At 44.7% G+C, this 19,144-nt stretch overlaps 1 protein-coding gene and 1 long non-coding RNA gene across 2 annotated transcripts in view; one reads left to right on the forward strand and one right to left on the reverse strand.

The window, feature by feature from the left end:
• MAD1L1 (mitotic arrest deficient 1 like 1) overlaps positions 1-19,144 on the reverse strand; it is a 353,627-nt gene that overhangs the window by 116,346 nt on the left and 218,137 nt on the right. Inside the window, 1 exon segment of the mRNA XM_040574714.1 lies at positions 4,876-5,083. Coding sequence (XP_040430648.1) covers positions 4,876-5,083 — 208 coding nt within the window.
• On the forward strand, positions 6,653-12,664 carry LOC121078477. The gene is made up of 3 exons (XR_005824583.1): positions 6,653-7,482; positions 7,655-10,415; positions 10,507-12,664. It is a non-coding gene; the product is annotated as an uncharacterized LOC121078477 (long non-coding RNA).

The following is a 19,144-nucleotide window of genomic DNA, read 5'->3' on the forward strand; positions in this document are numbered from 1 at the left end:
TCAACAGGATTAGATTATTTTAGTATTAATTCATTACCCAATTTAATTCCAATTAATAACATTTTTTACAAGGCCCTGACGTGGCTGTGGTGCTGAAGAGAGCCTTCGCTGAGCACCAGACGTAGCATCTCTGTTAGGGTCCAACACCTGCTTTACAGCAAGATTTCCCCCCAGTTCTTCATCAGGAACCCCTTTTTCCTACTTTTCTCTAACAAGAGAGAAAGAACACAGAAGCCATTAAGATTGATGAATAGCTTTCCTTTTAGGCGGGATTATGTTCAGGAAAATAGTTCACTTCCAAAAATTCTCCACAGATGGTTGAAATCAAGGTTGATTTCCCCACCCTCCTTTCTGCTGGGGTGCCAGCCTGTCTCTCAACAGAAAGGATATTAAAAGCACTTTTCCTCTTTCTTATGGGGAGAGGCTGGGTGAAAGAAGGGAATGCACCACTGTCCCTCTGGGATAGCAATAAATCATGAAAGCCAGTGGAAAACCTGTGTTACTGCAGTCCTCAGTCAGGAACCAGCTTCCACAGGCTATTCGTTCCTACCTTCAAAGCTACCACTTTTAAGATGAGATCACAAATGGAAAATAATCTGCACCTGAAGCATTCTTATTTCTGCCTATGCTTCACTACAACAGACAAGCCACTACTTCTGCCAGCTGCCCACTAGCTGCTGCTGCCACCTACTTATGTGCTTGTAACTAAGACCGAACTCCACCTCTGGCAGTGCCAGAAATAACAATTGAGAGTCCCACCAGGACCACACAGGACAAAAAAAGAAGATCTAAACAGAAATGGCCCAGAGTGAAACAGAAAATACAGATATGGATCTGGAAGAAAAAAAAGCAGAAGATGCAGCCTGAAATACAACAGGGGTTGGAGGGAGCATGAACAGCACAGGAAAGAGAAATGTAGAAGTGGAACAGATTCCAAATCTGGGCAGCGATTCCCCGCGCCACCTTTCTAAAGCTGTTGCAATCTGCATCCCTGTTTCAGAGGCAGAAGGACTCAGAAACACTCCCCAGATGGCAGCCTGACCTTGGTGCACACTTCTGTTACACAACCCAGACCCGGGGAGGCACTGGGAGAGAAACAAAACACCCATAAAGTTACAGCCGATTCCCTTAATGGGGCTGCCACAGATCTGCCCCATTAATACTGGACAACTCCGCGTGCAATTTTTACACTTTGAAAAAGGACGGTAAGTTGTTATAGCTCGTGTTGTCCAAACCTCTCCTTTGCAACAGCCCTAGTACTGATTTTAATAGAGACTATTACTTCATAAATAAGAAGAGGACCAGTGAACTACATGGCAAGTTGCCAGTTTGTGCTGCAGCCTCCAGTGGTTATGCTCAAAAAGATTTAAAGTCCAGCATAACCTTGATTTTTAATAGAGTCACATTTAATGAGCTTTAACGTCCACAGTAATAATTTCCTTATTACCTATCCAGGAGTTGGAACCATGATCAGAAAAAACGTGTTGCACTCCAGTCCAATGAATGAATTTAATAAAGGCCAATACATTATTATCAAAACCATCAACATCACCATCCTTAATACCTTTTTTGGTTGGTGCAATTACAATCCTTTGAACCTGAAGTGCAATTGTTGCAGATCCCATAAGCTTGCTGAACGTAGCAAACCTGCCTGGCTGCAGGCCACCCAAATTCCTCACCTGTGCCAATAAGCTAATCAGGGCGTACGGCAAAACGGGGTGATAAAATCTTACATTTACCTTTATCTGTCAAGAGGCAAAATGCAGACTTATATATGACCTTTGTTGTCTTCCCACTTTTATCCACACCTCCTGCTCTGAGAGGAGTTCAGTCCTCAGTCTCCCCTCATCCCGTTCAACACTGAGGGACCTCCTGCCTCTAAAGTTCAGAGCTGAATTTGCCCCTTGGATGCACCGATCAAATGAGTTAAACATAAACATATACTTGGATAAACAGGGGTAGAGGTATTGCAGCTGACAGAAAGGGGTGCAAGAAAATTCAAAATCTTGTTGTTTAGTACAGAAACAGTTCCACAAACCTCCCTGAAAACTGCTGCCTTGTTATGCACAATAAACCTCACTTCCAAAGGCAGCCAACTGCACAATGACACACAGAGCTGAGGGAGCTTCTGCCACAAACTCCTGATTTCACACCTTGAAAATATACTAAAATGGAAGGCACATGGCAGCTCTCCACTACTGCCATTCCTGTGGGCAGAGCTGTTGAGATCCTAAGACAACAGTGAAAGCTTCATCTTCCATTTCTCGTTCCAAGAAAGACAGTCAAAGTTTTCTGGCCATGAGGATCTGTGTTGTTACACCCCTCCTAAAACAGCTGTCACATCCACACTGGGACTGCTGCACGAGCTAAGCAGGACGGAGTCAACGCAAAAATAGATGCAGCTTGCACAGCACGCTCGATGAGCCGTTCCCTAACCCGCCGTGAGCTCTGCCCTGCCCCAGCAAGGTGACCAAGCCTGGCAGTCAGCTCATTTAAAGGCAGCTCAGACATGCCTGCGCACCTTGCAGTCACAGTGCCACACCATCCCCTGCATCTCTTGCAAATCCCAACAGATATACATGGAGTCTTTAACATCAGACCGTGCAGCTGAGTGCTCCGCAGCAGAAAGAAGGGTTTAAGACTGCTTATGGCAACATTCCCTGTGCACGACAGTGATGCTCACAAGTACACAAAATACAAGAAAAAAAAAAACAACAGAATCTTTCTGTATAACCTGGCTTACTATAAACATGCCCCGGTCTCAAAGACAGTCATCCACAGGGCTCCTCCATCCCTAACTTACAGCTCTTTTCCCGTTTTTGTATACAGGAACCACTTCCAAATGCACTTACAGGCACTTGGAGGATGCAGAGGGCCCTCCCGTGACTATGATAAATGATGGCTAGAGACTGTCACCAAAGTATTTCCGACCCCACTAGGCTCTGCAACTGATGCTCTCTCCCAGCTGAGTTGATGAACAGAAGTCAGAATGATGTAGCACAGGACTGGGGCAAAAGGTAAAAAAGCACCGCATAGACGAGAGGCTGGAAACGCACTGAAACCCAGGGAGCTGTTTGTTTTCCTGTCAGAATCAAAGGCAGAAGAGAAAGAAGCTTTAAAAATGCATCCCCTATGAGCTAAAGAAAAACCTGGTAACATCCCAGCACAGAAATGCCGCTAAAAGCAACTGCATGAAAGGCAGCGGAATAATAATTATGAATAACAAATCACAGGAGGCATACATGAGAAACACGCTCCCCAAGAAGAAACGGTCTAATTACTGTAGATGATACCCCAGGGGCTCATTCATCAACAGCAGAGACACGGAGCTGACCTCACCTCTGCACTCCTCTGCCCCTGACCGTCACTCTCCCCTCCGGGCTTAAGGGGCAGTGTCAGCCGCGCGCCTCTGCAGCATCAGATGTGCCAGGCTGCTCGGGGGTATAATGACAGACAAGGGCACTGGGCAGCAGCAGCCACTGTAATTTAAAAACCAGCGAATTTCAAATGCAAATTGCAATGTAAACACTGTCCCTGAGAACTGCTCGGGTCCCACCGGGATCTCAGGCTGGAAGCTCCTACAGGCAAAGATGGCCTTCCCTAAACGTTTGGGAAATGTTTAATGCTTCTGCATCTGCTGGAGCATCCACTAACGGCAGTGACAAACTGTCATTGCACCTCTAGCATCCCATCAGCTCTTCATTTTATAAACCACCCCATCTACACTTCTCACCATCCCATTTTTGAGGCTATGTAGTACCATAATCCACCATGAGATGCTGGAACAAACACGTTCTTAGCAGTAATAAAGTACTTTTGTTTGAGCGATGGAAAAACAAGAAAGCTACTTTCAGACAATTTCAGTGCCATAACAGTGAAAGATGTTTTCTTCTGTGGATTTTCATCAAACAAGGGCTCTGTCATTTTGTGAGTCTCAAGATTCTGGCACACGTGGTTTGAGAGGAAAGCTCTGCCCTCTTGGCCACATCCAAGGGAGAGCCCTGACCTCTGGACACTGCCCACCTACATGCTGCCGGAGCACAACAGGTTAGCTCCACACAGCTCTTCAGCTTTCTCTTATTTTTCTCTTCTCTAACAAAAATGTTTTGAGGGTAAACTACGTGTGAGAGAATTACAGCAGTAAGGTCTCTTGGGCGCTGCAGCACAACTCGACTCTGCCTGGTCGCCTCGCCATGTTGTAGGTGATGGGTCACATTTTTTGATATTCTTACCTTGATTTACAGAGTCTGAGAGCACGTCTGGAGTTGTTGACTTTGGGGTTACTATACTAAAAAGCTTCACGTATGCATGCAAAGGGAAGAAAGGCTGTACTGGAGGAGAGCCACACATTCTGTGAAATGTATTTAGCTTAGTGAAAGATGTACTCTATCTTCATGCAGTATTGAATGTAGCTGTGATTAATGGGGCACATATACACTGATAAACAATATTAATTTGTTTTAAGCCAGGTCTGAAAAGATTTCAACCACTTGCTTCCCTGCAGCTATGAAAGTTATTTCCTGCTGTTTGTACTACCTCAAGGGCTAAAGCAGCCCTGAAACGAAGGAAATATTTCCTTTTACTCTATTGGCAGCACCAGCCTGTGAAGGTTGCTGTATTGGTATTTCATTTATCATCAGCAAATGATATGGTTTATTACTGTTTATCCTTACTACCTACCCTCTGTACCAAACTGGTACCAAATTGGACTGCTACCACACACACTCTCCTGCATCAGCCCTGCTTTTCTACATTTGCCTCATAACCATTCCAGCAAGCACGCTGTCTGCAATGCCTCCATCTGCTTCTGCAGTCAGTTCCTCTGGCAGTACGGACGGATAAGTGTATCTTCACAACAAGAAGCCAGCAGCCTACCTGCAATTTCTTGTGGTGACTGAAAACTCCCGACTCCTTCCAGATTCCCATGGATGGAGCCGCCTCCTTCAAGCACCCTCACCAGCTCCCTCAGCCTTTCACACTCCTCCTGGAGCTGCTGCTGCTCCTCCTTGCGCTGCTGCTTGGCCAGGCTCGCCGGGTTCATGCTGAAATGAAGAACTTTGGTTTTGCTGGGGTCATAGTCACCCTGCATGGCAGAAACAGCAGAAGCAAACTGAGTAACTGATCCAAAATCCAAGTCCACCCAACTGTACCACCCTTTGCATGAACACAAAAAATGTTACAGCAGAAAAAGGGAAGTTTATGCAGAAATTTTTTATTCCAACAGCTCAAATCAGCTGAACCTGGGATTGCTTCTCCTCCTCTTGTTACTCAAAAAAAAGAAAGAAAAAAAAAAAGAAAAACGAAAGAAAAAAACCCACACCAAAGAAATGCTCAGCAGAGCTTGCTCCTTGGCTGACACCTCCATTGTTAAATTTAACTCCAGAAATGAAGTTTTATAGCTGTATTTTACATCTCTTGGTAGTAGGAGATTATAAGGAACACACAAATGCATAGTTAAATTACAGCAGGACACCCAGTACCAGCCTAATTTATTACCAGTATGAGCCAGCCATGTCCACATGACTCCGGTGGCGGAGTCATTAGCAAGTTGTATCAGCTCATCCCAAGCAAGCAAACAGATATTTCATTTTATACTTTTTTTCTCAGAGGTTAGCTGTATTTATAGCAGCTTAAACAGTCAGTCAAGTCCTAAGATAGCAAATTAATATTCTTCCAAAGTGAGAGGAAAACACTGATGTTACATTTGTGATTTCAGAGAGATAATTTTCATATAAACTACAGGAAGCCTCACAACCATAAAAGTAGTAAAGCATGGACTAATCCTGGCTTCCACAGCACTCTGCCCAGCTGAAACCCTATAGCACTGCCTGTATAAAAAGGCATTTTATATGGTAATATTTTTCCTTCAATTAAATCTCAGGACCTAAAGTGATTTGACAAACATTAATTAACCCTCAAGAGCAGCACAAGGTAGGCATTATCCCAATTTTATCATTTAATTTTCATTAAAGATAAACTGGAAATTTAAACTTGGTGGAGGGGAAGGCAAACTAAAGAAGAGATTGAGCAACTTCATCCTGCATGCTGCTGGTAAGAGACCCCAGAAGACCCTATTAATAAATGTCTTTTGCAGACACCGAAATGACTCCATCCAGATATCTTAAAGCACCTCCGGCCACGGCAGGAAGGGAACTTCCGAAGCTCGCGGCCTCGCAGGCTGGCAGCAGACGCAGCTCTGGTTCTAAAAGGGATTTGATCGCAAGGGTATGGGATCCACGTGCTGGTGAACGTGAGATTCTGCCACCAAAAACATCCTTTAATACTCTGCACAACCTGAAACCTTGAATTCCAGCACGACTGGCATGGAAAGAGTCAATGTACCCGGAAACCAACGGGTGTATCAGGGCTGTGGTTCCCAGACAAAGATACAAAAGTGGGGTATGGATATCCCCCGTATCTGTACTGTTAGCCACCGATACGGTGCTTCTTGGGGGAAACCACGGCAACCACATCTGTTGGGGCAGAAGAGAGGGTCACCATTTCACTGTGTGAGTACAGGTTGAAAAAAGAAAAGGGAGACCTGATCTGTACGTCCCAGGCAAAGAGCAGATGGGAGGAACCCCCTGACATGGGAGGACTCAGACCCCCCCCCCCCCCCCCAAAGGGCTGCCTTAGCCCAAGGGACTCACCACGGAAGCACTTGGGTGCCCCTTCCAGCTGTGTGCCCCCCACCGTCAGAGCGCGAGGTCTTGGTGCCCTCTGTCACGTACGCGGCGGTGACACATCCCCTCCTGCCACCCGAGGCACCACGGTGCTCAGGAAACCTACAGGAGCATCTGGGAGGGCAGCACCAGTGCTTTGGGCACACAGCAGTGGGGCTTTGTGACCTCAACTCCATGGGGAGGGGGAGACAAACAGGCCGGTAGGACTAGGGGAGGAAACACCCCCACTGCCAGCTTCGGCCAGGAGATGTTTAGATGGGAACTGAAGGACGGGGACCCCACGCAGCAGTCCGATGTCTAACAGAAGGAGCATGAAGGCAGCTGAAACGCCAGCTTATTAGATTTACTCTCCCCAGCAACACCCTGGCATTTACAAACCTGTCTCTGCAGCCGGCGGTCTAACTTCTGGTGCTATTTGCATTTGGGGCTCCTCTCCCCTCCCGCTCCCGCAGCGAGGCAGCAGGGTGGCCAGGGCGCTCTCGCCCTCCTGTTTGCCTTTCCAGAGAAGGGAGCCAAACCCAAAGTTTGCAGTGCTGTTTGCACTGGCTGGCAAAAGGATGCTCTTAAAATCAGAGCCGCGGAGCGAGGCTGCACCGCCAGCAATGTCAGGCAGAGATCACACCTTGGCTTGCGCCTGCGATTTCGTACTGCACCATCACTGCAGAAGCTCACACGTAATGGAAAGGCACAGGACACCAGCAGGATCCGAGTGGGGAGGGAAACCATACAAACCTGGAGATTGCTGCCCCCGTCCGTGCCGGGACCGCTTTAACGCAGGCAGCGTTAGTCTGTTTTGCTGGTTAGCTTCTCTTTTAAAATATTTCTCTGGCCTTTCTGTGAAGTGCTGCCAAGAAGCTGTAGTGCTTTGTCTTTTAGAGCTTCTTCAGCCTATTTATTCTCTCCTTTTATAACTTGCACCCTTTGAAAATCATGCTCGAAAGCTCAGCACTAAAACTCAGCCTTATTTTCAGGGCTCACCAGCCTTCCTGAGCATGTCAGTCTGAAGCTACAGTGCCAGAGCTCCACGAGACAGACAAATCTCTCAAAAACTCGCTGTGATACGAAGGCTGTATCTGAGGGCTGTGGTACAATGCATCTCATTTAACATTTCTGGGAGATCACTAATATATTTGCTATGCTGCTCACATTTTGGGCTGGGGCAGTAGCTTTTTCTCTTTATTCTACACAGCACAGATAGAACCAGCACATTTCTCCCTACAGCTAAAGTATTAGTGCTGCTGGTTTATATTATAGTAATGCCTAAAGAAACCAAGAGACAGAGATCCCAGTGTGATAGGCACTGTGCAAACCCTACAAGAGATTACCATCCGAAACCACAGAAACAGACAACAGAGCCTGAAGATGCCGTGTGTGAGCAGAGGAGAGGTACAGACAGATGCAACCTCCAGTTCGAGGCTCTTTAGCATCACCGTGGCAGAAATGAAAAGAAAATCTAACTTTTAGATGATCCCCATAGCCACCAGGCCATCCTGCTGCCATACACAGATGCACCAAACACAGCACTCCTGAAGTTGCTGGAAAAACTAGGGACATCACATAGATATTCAACCAAACACAGGGAGCTTTGCATGGAAACACTGCACACTAGAGCCAATTTCAGGTGAAAGCGATCAGATGCATGTGTACATAATATCGAGCAGCAAAAACAGCACAACTTCTATCACTTGGAGTGTTTTTTCCAGATTTCCAACGGTGGGAAGTGACTTAGGTTTGCTCCAGGAACAGTCAGGGCTGGAAAATGCTATATACAACAGACAGCAAAGCAGCATCACAATCTCACTAGTATTTGAAGGAAATGAAACTTTAATGCTGGTAAGAAAGCAGGAACCGAAGAAGGCAAACCTCCTCCTCCTCCTGGAACCCCTTTAGCTCTGAAAAACGTAAATTGCTGGTTTTCTCTGTCAACTGTTCTTCCCCCCACAATAAATTAGTCTTACCGATCCGAATTTTGTCCCTTCAGCTCTGCAGTGGGAGCCTGGAAAATGGTGTTTCCAGCACAGGGAGAGAACTAAATGAGACTTGCCTGTTTAGAAAACCATTTCTAATCTAGGGCCACTGATGAGGAAGAACAAAGAGTGGCATTTGAAAGGCGCTGTGCAGAAGGGACTCTGCCATGCACAAGGCTCTTTGAACAGGAACTGAAAATCCCCAAGCGACTGCCCAGGAGCAGCTCCAGATGCTGCTTCTGCACTAACCTAACACAGGCAAGGAGGTATTGCTTGTCAGAGTTAACAAGCATCTTGCACCAACCTGCAATGTATCTCATTTTTTTCCAGGAAGTGTGAAAAGCGTGCTCCGAGTTTGGAACTTTGGCCTCAATGTCAGAATCAGCCAAATCCACTTAGGCTTAAGGTGACCTCATATAAACATGAGACATTTGGGGAACAGAACCAATACATGACCTGTAGACAAATCCTCTGTTGGAAAAAAAACAGTAAACCACCACCCTGTCCCTGGCTCATTCAGCAGACTCCTTGGTAGACTGTTCTGCTCATCAGCACATCATGGCCAGTTCTCAGAGAGCAAAGGTGATACACTACTGCTAGCTTCTCTGCAAAGCCCACTCTTTACCCCTGTTTTTCCCAATACTTTAAAATTTGGCAACTGTAGAGATGCAGAAGAGAAAATAACTTGAACTAGAGAGAACTGCTGGCATTCACTGATTCTTCCTTCAAGGAATAACACTGAGCCAGTAATTCAGATTTGTCAGAAAAATGTACACAGAGCTTCAATTTAGAAGGAAGCAATAAATACCTTGATTGATTGCAACCAAGTCTGGTTGACACTTAGCAGTACAGTGAATTATTCATTCCTGGAAAGTAAGATGCTAACTAGCTGATTTGGTGCTTAAGGCAGCAAAAACATTTTTGTTCTCTCAGAAGGGCACCGGACATTTTACAGAGAAGATTTGTTGGCTCCACATTAATATGTTCTACGATTTGCGAAATAATGTTCTGATGCATCGTCCTTAGCCTTCCATCCATGTGCCCCTAGGACACACACAAGTGAAACTTTCACATCGACCACTGAGAAGGAATTACCAGCCCACCATTTGTGTCCCGACTGCGTAGACATTATGCGAGACAGCCACCGCAGATGCAACACAAATACTGTCTTAATGAAGTATGCTCCAGGCACACCCTGGGACATGGAACAACAATTTATTAAGATTGTGGCTATCAATAAACTTCCTGACAAAAGGCTAAAAGACCATAGAAAAAAAGAACTTGCAACAGGACCAATGTGCCATCTAGAACAGATGCACATGGTCGAGTCAGATACTTCTCTCAATCACTCTTCTCCTGCTTCCATCTCCCAGTCTGGAATAAAACCACAGCACCTTGAGGAGATAATTGTGCAGATGCTGCGTGTCATTTTCTAAACTTATATCATCGGCAAACGGTATGTTGGCGCACATGTTAGAATTACAGCTCCAAAACTTTCCAAGTCGTCTCCCCATTAGGGAAGAATCAGTCAAGTGACAAAACAATGAACGAGGACAAGATTGCTTTAATCTCTGAAAAACAGAAACTTTTCCCTTAGACGAGCAGTTGTTAGGAAGAACAATGAAAGCTGCCAGTGACAGCACCTTGAAAAGGGCTGAGCTTATTCTGGCATCTCTCCTCATGATCGCTTGAAAACTGCACAGTCTCAACTCAGAGACGTCTTTCTCCAGGAGCTACAAAAGCTTTCACTTCCACAGGCCCACAGGTAAGGATAAAGCACCTAAAACTATGCTTTTACATTTGACAAAACATTCTGTGCTTAACAACTCCATTTAAGACCTATTCATCTACGGCAGATATTGCTAAACCAAAGGTAGAACTGGTGGCAAAGGGAATAACCTCAGCTGTTGTGAATGCGTCTGTCTAACGTCACTTAATGAAATTAAAGCCGAGAAGTTCCCGCATCCCAAGGAAGCAATGATCGTCACCAACAGCAAGCACTGTCAAGGATTTTCAGCTGACTTCCAATCCTCGGAGGCTCCTCCCGTTTATTGCACTGGCAGGCAAATTGCTCCAAACCCATAGATGAGGCTGATGCACAGTGAAGTGCCGTATTTTTTCATAGCTTTGATGTCTATCAACCTTAAAAGATTAGGCTTTCCGAGCAGTACAATAAATTCTGGTGCAGCATATGGACAGCTGAGTTTAATCGCTATGCGCTTGCAATGCAACAGATTGTGCTTGCCCCTGCTGAGAAAAGGCTGTCGGTTGGAAGCTCTTCAAGGGAAGGACCATTTCTTCCTTTGTGCGGCTCTCGCACACACTGAGCGCCACCCAAATACGAGCAGCACACACTGCTGCTTTCTGAGCTAAGGAATTTGTTTCCGTGCTGACGTCTTAAAAGAAAAATCTTCAACGTTTCCGGACTGGGACGCATTATTCAATACCGGCGAACGTAAATAGAAACGATCTAAGGGGATTAGTGGAATGCATCAGCTTTAAAGGAATGATGGGTCAATAGTTACCTTGGAAGAACATCCCAAATGACTACATCTACCTGGAGGAGATGGATGAGAAAGTTTCTTAAATACAGATCAAAAAATGTAAATAAGCCATTGGAGAGATGGTGGAGGGGAGTGTCTGAAAAGCATCCAACTGGCCAGAGAACACACTTGCTTCCATCTGCTACCTCTCACAGGCGAAAAGTAGCTTAGATGGTGAATGCTAACACTCAGCAGATAATGGGGTACAGACATGGGGGGATGAATCTCCAAAGCTGAATTTGTGAGTCCTGAAGAAGCAGCCTGCTACTTGCCCGCTGCCAGTACAGCCTGGTTTTAAAGTTTGGTAAGTTCTGGACTAAAATAAAAATGGCATATCCTGTACCCTCCAAAAACAGTGAGAAATGAGATAGAATCACTGCCTAGGAGGCCAATCAGAAGCAGGTCAATGATTTATAGCATTTAGGTTAGGAGAACCAGGGACTTGGGGCTCCAGCAAGAAAGGTGGTGCCAAAAAGAGGGGTTCCCAAAACCAGAAGTGGTCTGAGAAAGAAGGGGACGCTCCTGGCTGGAGGAAAAATCCTGGAAGTGAAGGAAGATGCTGGAGATCAGAGAGGTGCTTGGAGACAAAGACCAGGAGATGCCTGGGGACCTTGGCCAGTAACACCAGTGACTGGTGACCACGAGCAGCACAAACCAACCCAACGCTCTGCCCAACCTTCCCACCTCAGCAGCGACCTCCCTGTGGGGAGGGGACATCGAGCCTGAGAGAAGGCAGTGATGAGGTAGGGGAATCAGCAAATAACTGGGAAAAAGCAAATCCCAGTGTCCAGATCTACCATGCTATTTACTCTGTCCCACCCAAGACTGTCTCCTCTCTTCATTTTGTGACAAAATGTTACTGGAGGCCTCTGGCTGGTCTTTCTCGCTGTGTCAGGATCCAGCTAGAGAATTCTTGCAAAATCCAAGTTTCTGCTGCTAAAAGGGCTGACACTGCTTTTGGGGACCTGCAAAAGCTTATTCTTGGATTCAGGTCCTTCTGAAATCAGAGCCTTACACAGGTCAAGCTGCAATAGAAATGCATGCCCTTCCCAAGGCTGCAGGCTTCTGGAATGACTGCCTTACTCTTCCGAAAACATGGGGTATTTGTGAGTAAACACAGCTCCACACACGCATGGGCTCCACACACAGCCAATAAATACTCTGCTGCTTTTAGTGAATTATGAAAGCTGAGAAGTCACAAATCATTAGAAGTCTCTGCTCAACGCATTTATCTTGTAGCGTATACTTAATGGTATAGCATTTACATCGAGAATCATCTGTTTTTAGTCTTTCATCAATATCCCTTGGAAATTCTACTCTAAGATGAAAAATAAAGAAACACAGTGGGAAGGCAAAATTGGAATTTATCACCTGAACGGCACATGCAAATTCTCCAGCAATCATAGCTCTTGTTGCAGTTGCTTATTAAACTAGAGTCAGCCGGGCTACGCAGGTGAGCAGCTTCAACTGGCCTAGCTTTATTTTATTTTTAACAGCTTCTTTAAAAAAAATAAAAATAAAAATTCATTTTGGATTCTCAACTGCCTTGAACAAATACGGGATGCGTTTCTCCACATGGTACAAGGCTGTCTTAGAAAGCTTAATCCTTCCTCAGGAAATGCCGTTTTAATGGAAATTCTGTTTCTTGGGTTTGTTCTTTTCGTTTCTTTGCTCAGGCTTGTTAAAGTGATTAGAGTAAAACCCAAAGTAAACTGCATCCCACAGAATTCCCAGTGCACGCAGCGCACAGAGCGCAGCATGCTGACCAGCCCCACTCCCTCTGCCACACAAGATAACTCCAGCAAGGGATCTTTAAAGCCCTCGGAACAGGGGCTGTAATAACAAAAGTGGATTGCAAAGATGAGACAAAGCAAGATAACAAATAAGCAACAACCACCACCTGCTCCTCAGAGCTTTGCCAGAAGGCAGGCACACGAAATCACGAACAGCTGGAAAAAACCTGAACGTGCTGCGTGTCGGGGAAGGACTCGCTTGTTCCCAGCAGGTCTCGTGCTGGTACCCTGCCTTCCTTCCTACATTTCTCTCTCCATCATGTGTGAGTGTATCGGCAGCACAGACAACTTGGGCAGCAGAAATTCATTTGGGCAGCCTTTCATCCTTGTCTTAGACAGTTCGTAGTTCAACTCCTGCTACTTCTTCCCCAAAACATGAAGATCTTTCTTCTGCCCCAACAATGTGGCCTCTGGTCCATACACCTTGATTCAGGCAGCCTTTCTTCTGGGGCCTTCCGGACACCCACGTCAGCCATTTCCAGAACAGCAGAGGTGAAGATAATCTCTGATTGTCTGTTAGGTCTCTTCATCCCCCAATAACTCTACCACAGCTCCCACCAGTACATCAGATTTCAGTTCCTTACCTTCACATGCCATGCCATGAATAATTATCCTGCTTTTTTTCCCCCCATATTACCTTCCCCACTCCATCAGTAACACCACCTCCAACGCCTGGATCAGCTGCTCCTTCCCCAAAGACCTCTACCATTTTATTTTTCCCCTCTGAGCTGATCTGCCACACATGTACTCATTGATATTCCTCCCTATGGCCCTCTTCTACTGCAGCATCTACAGAAAATTAGCAATGATACAGAGAGGCAGTAGGAGTTAGGAGGTATTGCAGACAAAAAGCTCTAATCGCCCTAATCACACCACTCTAACACCAGACCACACCTTTTGGTACAACATGTAACACATTTCGGGCACTGCTGCAATATGAATAATAAAATTAAAATGTCTCACCAGTGCTGCTGAAGCCCTTCAGGTACAGTTTTAAAAAGGAGATCTTTTCTTTATGCCCACTTTCAAATGCAGTATCCTCTGGAAGATGCAAGACTGCAATTTGCATAGAGTAGGGCATTCAGATGAGGTTTGCCATGCAAATAAACGTGACAAGAAGGTTAAGAGTTGGGACAGCTAGACATGAAGTGACACGAAGTTGGGATAATTGAGAAGAAAAAAATACATTCAAACATTCACCGTCCCTTTCATTTGCAGCTCTTCATTTTATTGAAATTGAAGAAAATCACAGGCCATTTGAGGACACTTTGTTACCACCTAGATAAAGCTTTGAATTTCAGGGTTTCTACTCCAGTTTTTTCAAGCCCTGGATTCCTGTCTTTCCAGAGAACAAAGTCCATAAAAAGTTGCTGTTATTTATATTCTGGTAGCATGCAGAGACCTGTGATGGTTCAAAAACCTCCGATAAAGACACTGGGGAAACAAAAACAATCTTGATTCAAAAAACAGCACCAAAGAGCTAATAGTTTGAGTTTTAAAAATTCTTTTTCAGAGACAAGAATTAACTTCTCATAGATCTGAATTTCAAAAAAAAACATTTTATCAACTTTGCCATACAAACGAAGTCACCATTGGTTGAGAACACTGTTATACTGTTGAGAAATGCCAGACCAAACCTGATTTTTCCAGAGAAGTATACAGTGAAAAAAAAAAATACTACTTTACTGCTCTGTTTTCTTATTGTGCATGCAACGTGCACATACAGATACTGTACAAATAGACCAGAAAGATAGAAGACATTTGAAGTAAGGTTTTTTGTAGCATTGACTGCAATCCAGATATTCACCAATCAAAGCCTTGCCTCCCAACAATGCTCTATAAATCGCACTTTAATGTCTCGGTAATTCTGCGTTTCCTTGTAAAGCTCTACTTTGGAATGAATTCAGATGGGATTTCAAGGGGAGATCACAGAGAAGAAAAGCAGCACAAATCCGCTGTGCTAGCCCAGGATCCTCCTTATTCAAACAGGGAGGGAAGAGTCAGAGTGGAGTATGATACCTGAGGTTCCTCTTTCAAGACATGAAGTCTTTTTAAAGGAAAGCAAAACTGCACTGTAATAAGATTTTCTAGTTACTATATCTATCTATGAAAGAGCAAAACCTCCATGGGTATTTTTTTTGAGAGTATCTTATATAAAAAGAAACATAAACAAACAATAGTGGTGCAAGAAGCCACCGCCTTCATGATCTGATGCAGGATGCACCAAAGTTCAGCTGAGCATATATAAGCCTGAGAAGCAAGTGACAAGGAGAGAGGTCAATCACGTTGCTTTTTCGCACAGCAAACACACGTTGCTTGGGTTGGCTGATAAAGTTAGGCACGAGAGCATTAACAGCAACACTGAAACTTCCCACAAGCTTCAAGCAGACCAGGACACTTTAATCCTGTAATGCAGAGCATATAAAGGTTAAGTTATATGACCCTGCATGCATAACTTGGACCTGACAGGGTACAAGGCAAACCTGGAGCAGCTTCACTGCCTTTCGGTGACTGAACGCCCACCCTCGTCGTGCACGCAGAGCAGAGCTGCCCGCCGTCATCAGCAGGCTCCCTGCCTCGAGCTGGACGCCGCTCTGCTTGAAAAGCGAGTCAAGTTCCCTTTCGCGTCACACAGAAACTCTGACAGATGCAAATGGGTCGGAGGACTCATTTCTGACAGTGTCTCTGAGCAGTCGGTCAGTGTCTGAGTGGGTTTTACAGCAAACATGCTCCAGGTTAAACAAGTTCCACCGCAGCCTCTTGCTGTGAGCGGCTGTTGCTTCCCACCCTCCTCCTGCTTCGGCCAAGCAGAAGATAAAAATGAGGAAAAGCTAACAAAATACATCCCTGCAACACATTAAGGGGAAGAAAAGCTAGAGAAGAATTGTTATTTTTTTGTCCCCATCACTTCTCAGTGATGTGGTGTTTTGTCTTCATATAGCTTCCCCCAGGGGAGAGCTCATCTTCCCCAACACCCCCTTGATGTCTGACCAGCTACCACAAAGAAATTTTTCTAGTAGTAGTTTTGTAGAGAGAGAAGTGAGGGAGCTTCCAACATCTCAAAGACTTGCACATGCAAGTACCTGTCTTAATTATCCATGTAGTACCTACATTATTCACCAGGAAGAGTCACTATGGTTTCAGTTACACGTGTTGAATATGCAGAACCTTCTTTTATTTGCTCTGTTCTCTCTCAAGTAATAGACCAGAGTATCTAAAACACCCAAATATTAATTTAGAGGGTATATTCACTTCCAGCTCCTCAGGGCAAATGTTAGCTTTTCCTTCCCCCTCTTCACCACTGGTCAGGTTACCGTCTTTATTAAATACGTTGTAGGAACCCTGACGAAAAGAGCTCTCTTCCTCCTCTCCAGGAGCATGGGAAGGTCTCCTCCATTTCCTTCCTCCTTGCCTTTTGCTCCCAGGTTTCCCTACCCAGTTCCACAGGGAGCTGGACTCTGTTCCCTTGGTCCCCACACCGAAGCGAGCTGCTTTGTGTCCTTTTATTCCTTGAACATTATGAGTTTCTACAGAATTAGGATTAACAAACATTAGAGAGGTCCCAGCCAGCAAGAACAGGGCTGTCACAGAGCAGCTTGCTGTGCATACAAAGAAACCTTCGACTAGAAGAGTCAGCAATGCAAGGAGAATTAAAAAGCACAGTTAAATAACCCTAAATCCTCATGCATATTTATAGACTACCTCACATCAAAACTAAATCAATACTCCTCACTAGTTACGTATGGCCCGAGAAAGCAAGAGCTGGTAACTTGTTTTTGGTTTACCCGCTGTACTGCTGAGACCTGGAAAGTCTCCAGAGGTGAATAAATTCCTAGGCCTACAGGGGGAATTTCAAGCAAGGCCCCAATGTGGGAAGGGGTCTCAACGCATAGGGTGAGGAGGAGCAGCCAGCACAAGGGATCCATCTCACCTTGCCTCCAGAGAAAAGCCTCACAGTGAAGCTGGTTTCTGACCTTCTACTCCCACGACAGAGAGAACCACTCCCGATACGAGGCCAGGTGTTTGATTTACGCTGTACCTTTACCAGCAATGTCAGCTACATCCCCCCGGCATCTCGTGCCCGAACACAGCACGTGCTGTGCAAGACTGTCCACGTGGGGGGCTTCGACCAGTACAACCATCTGCTAAAACACACTTTCTTGGCTTCCACTGGGGGGAAAAATACTTCTTGGCTGCCAGCAACTACTGTTCATCCATTTCTTCTTAAATGCAATTTGAACCAGAGAGATGGGAAAAGGCTTAGGAATGTAACACTGGGATCACCGGTCCATTAGCGGAATGACTGTCAACTTGCTAAACCTGCCTTGCATCAATTCATCTCCAGCCATGCATCATCTATTCAGGCTTAGACTGCTACAAAGCTGAGCCAAAACCAATTTTAAATCTATCCTGAGATATACTTGGTAGACACAAAACTGTTTGGACAGCAGTGTATGACTTGTCCTGTCCCCTGCTTGATTTTATTTCACCGGTTTTACTTCACCACGCTAATGGACTGGAGACGTGGAGGGGCAATGATTTCAAGTTTTACTGCCAGGTTTTCCCAGAGTTATGGCTGCCAGGTCAACCCATAAACTGTTAAGGCCCTACAAAAGCTTCATTCAAACCACGGTACTTCCTGCAGTACAAAATTCAGGCCTTGTTTTTATCACCGCTCTCCTCCATCACTATGAAACATAACATTTTTATGAAAGAAAATTGTGAATTAAGAGAAACTATTTTTCTGGTGCTTCCCATGGGGAAACCAGTTTTCTTCAGCCTTTGTGTAGCAAACCACCAGGAAGACAGGACAGTTCAGCCCTACACAGCAGCTACCCAACGTGCTCCGGCACTGCTAGTTACTTCTCTCTTATTAAGTTTTAATCAGAAAATACATGAATAACCCAGAAACACAGACTAGCTGCAGTTAAGAAGGTATCATCTTTTCAACTTTATCTAAGCAAAGCTGAAAGACAGCCTTTCCATCCTTCACTAACTACACTTTCTTGGATGGCATCTTTAAACACACGACCACACCAGCTTCCCAGAGGTCAAGGCACATTTGTTATGGAGGAATGCATTTTTCCTGGGTTAGACTTTTGCTGTGCTTTTCTGGGCATTTTTCATATTTTAGTCACTGGTCTGTTTTTAATGCAGTTTTAATTCTTCCAATTTACTATTACTTCAGTTGCAATCTTCAGAGGTACGCAGACTCTCTAAGGAAATTAAAGGCATTCATTCCGAGTTGCTGTCACGGGCAGAACCCCTCGATGGTCTTTGATGCATTTTGGATGTATTGACATAAACCAGGGAGCTTCTGCTTGAAACCAATACTGAATAGTGAATGAGCACCTCTGAATTTATCTGCCCAAACCAGTAGTAAGTGGCCTCAAGAAAAATGATAAGAAATCTTACGTGCATGAACTTATACACTTCTATCCTCCAGCAGGTCAACAGCCAACAAAAAAAGATAAGAGAGATGATAAGGGAAAAGCACATTTGATGTTGGTGATTTCAGAAGAAAAAAAAATTATTTTCTCTAATCACCGTGAAAGGAGTACAAATCTCTACCATCTTCTTGCTTAACAGAGCTCAACAATGTTTACATTTCACTTGAGAGGAAATATCTGTTTCCATTATTTCAGTCCACTCAATCACTACTTCCCTACTTTCTTCTCCAACTTAAAACCTCGAATCAGATGAATTCACTTACTGACGTTTGCAAATTACTAATCGCTCATTGGCAGTATCGATCCGCACATTTCACATTTGCTACAGTCAGAATGAGACAGCACTGGCTGGTGAATAGACTGTGAAGACTGAAAAATGAGATTAAGCAGCTAGCCTCATATAGATCAAGTTATCTGCTTCCTCGTTCACTTTTCATGAAGCTTCCAAAATGCAACAAATTGAATCCCCTTAACTCACAAGACAGGACTGATACATAACTCCATTAAAAGATCAGAAAAAGCAGGTAACACAATTTCATGGAAAACAGGTCTTGTCAAATACACTTGAAGAGATTTCAAGTCTAGTTAATTAAGATAACTGTGTTGACATAACAGAATAGGAATCCTATATGATATTTGCCTCAGTATCAAAATCGCATTTTCTTTTAAAACTAGCATGATGCAAAATAAGACTACAACAGTTTTGAA

The sequence above is a fragment of the Cygnus olor genome, chromosome 15, assembly GCF_009769625.2.
Source record: "Cygnus olor isolate bCygOlo1 chromosome 15, bCygOlo1.pri.v2, whole genome shotgun sequence".
Lineage (NCBI taxonomy): Eukaryota > Metazoa > Chordata > Aves > Anseriformes > Anatidae > Cygnus > Cygnus olor.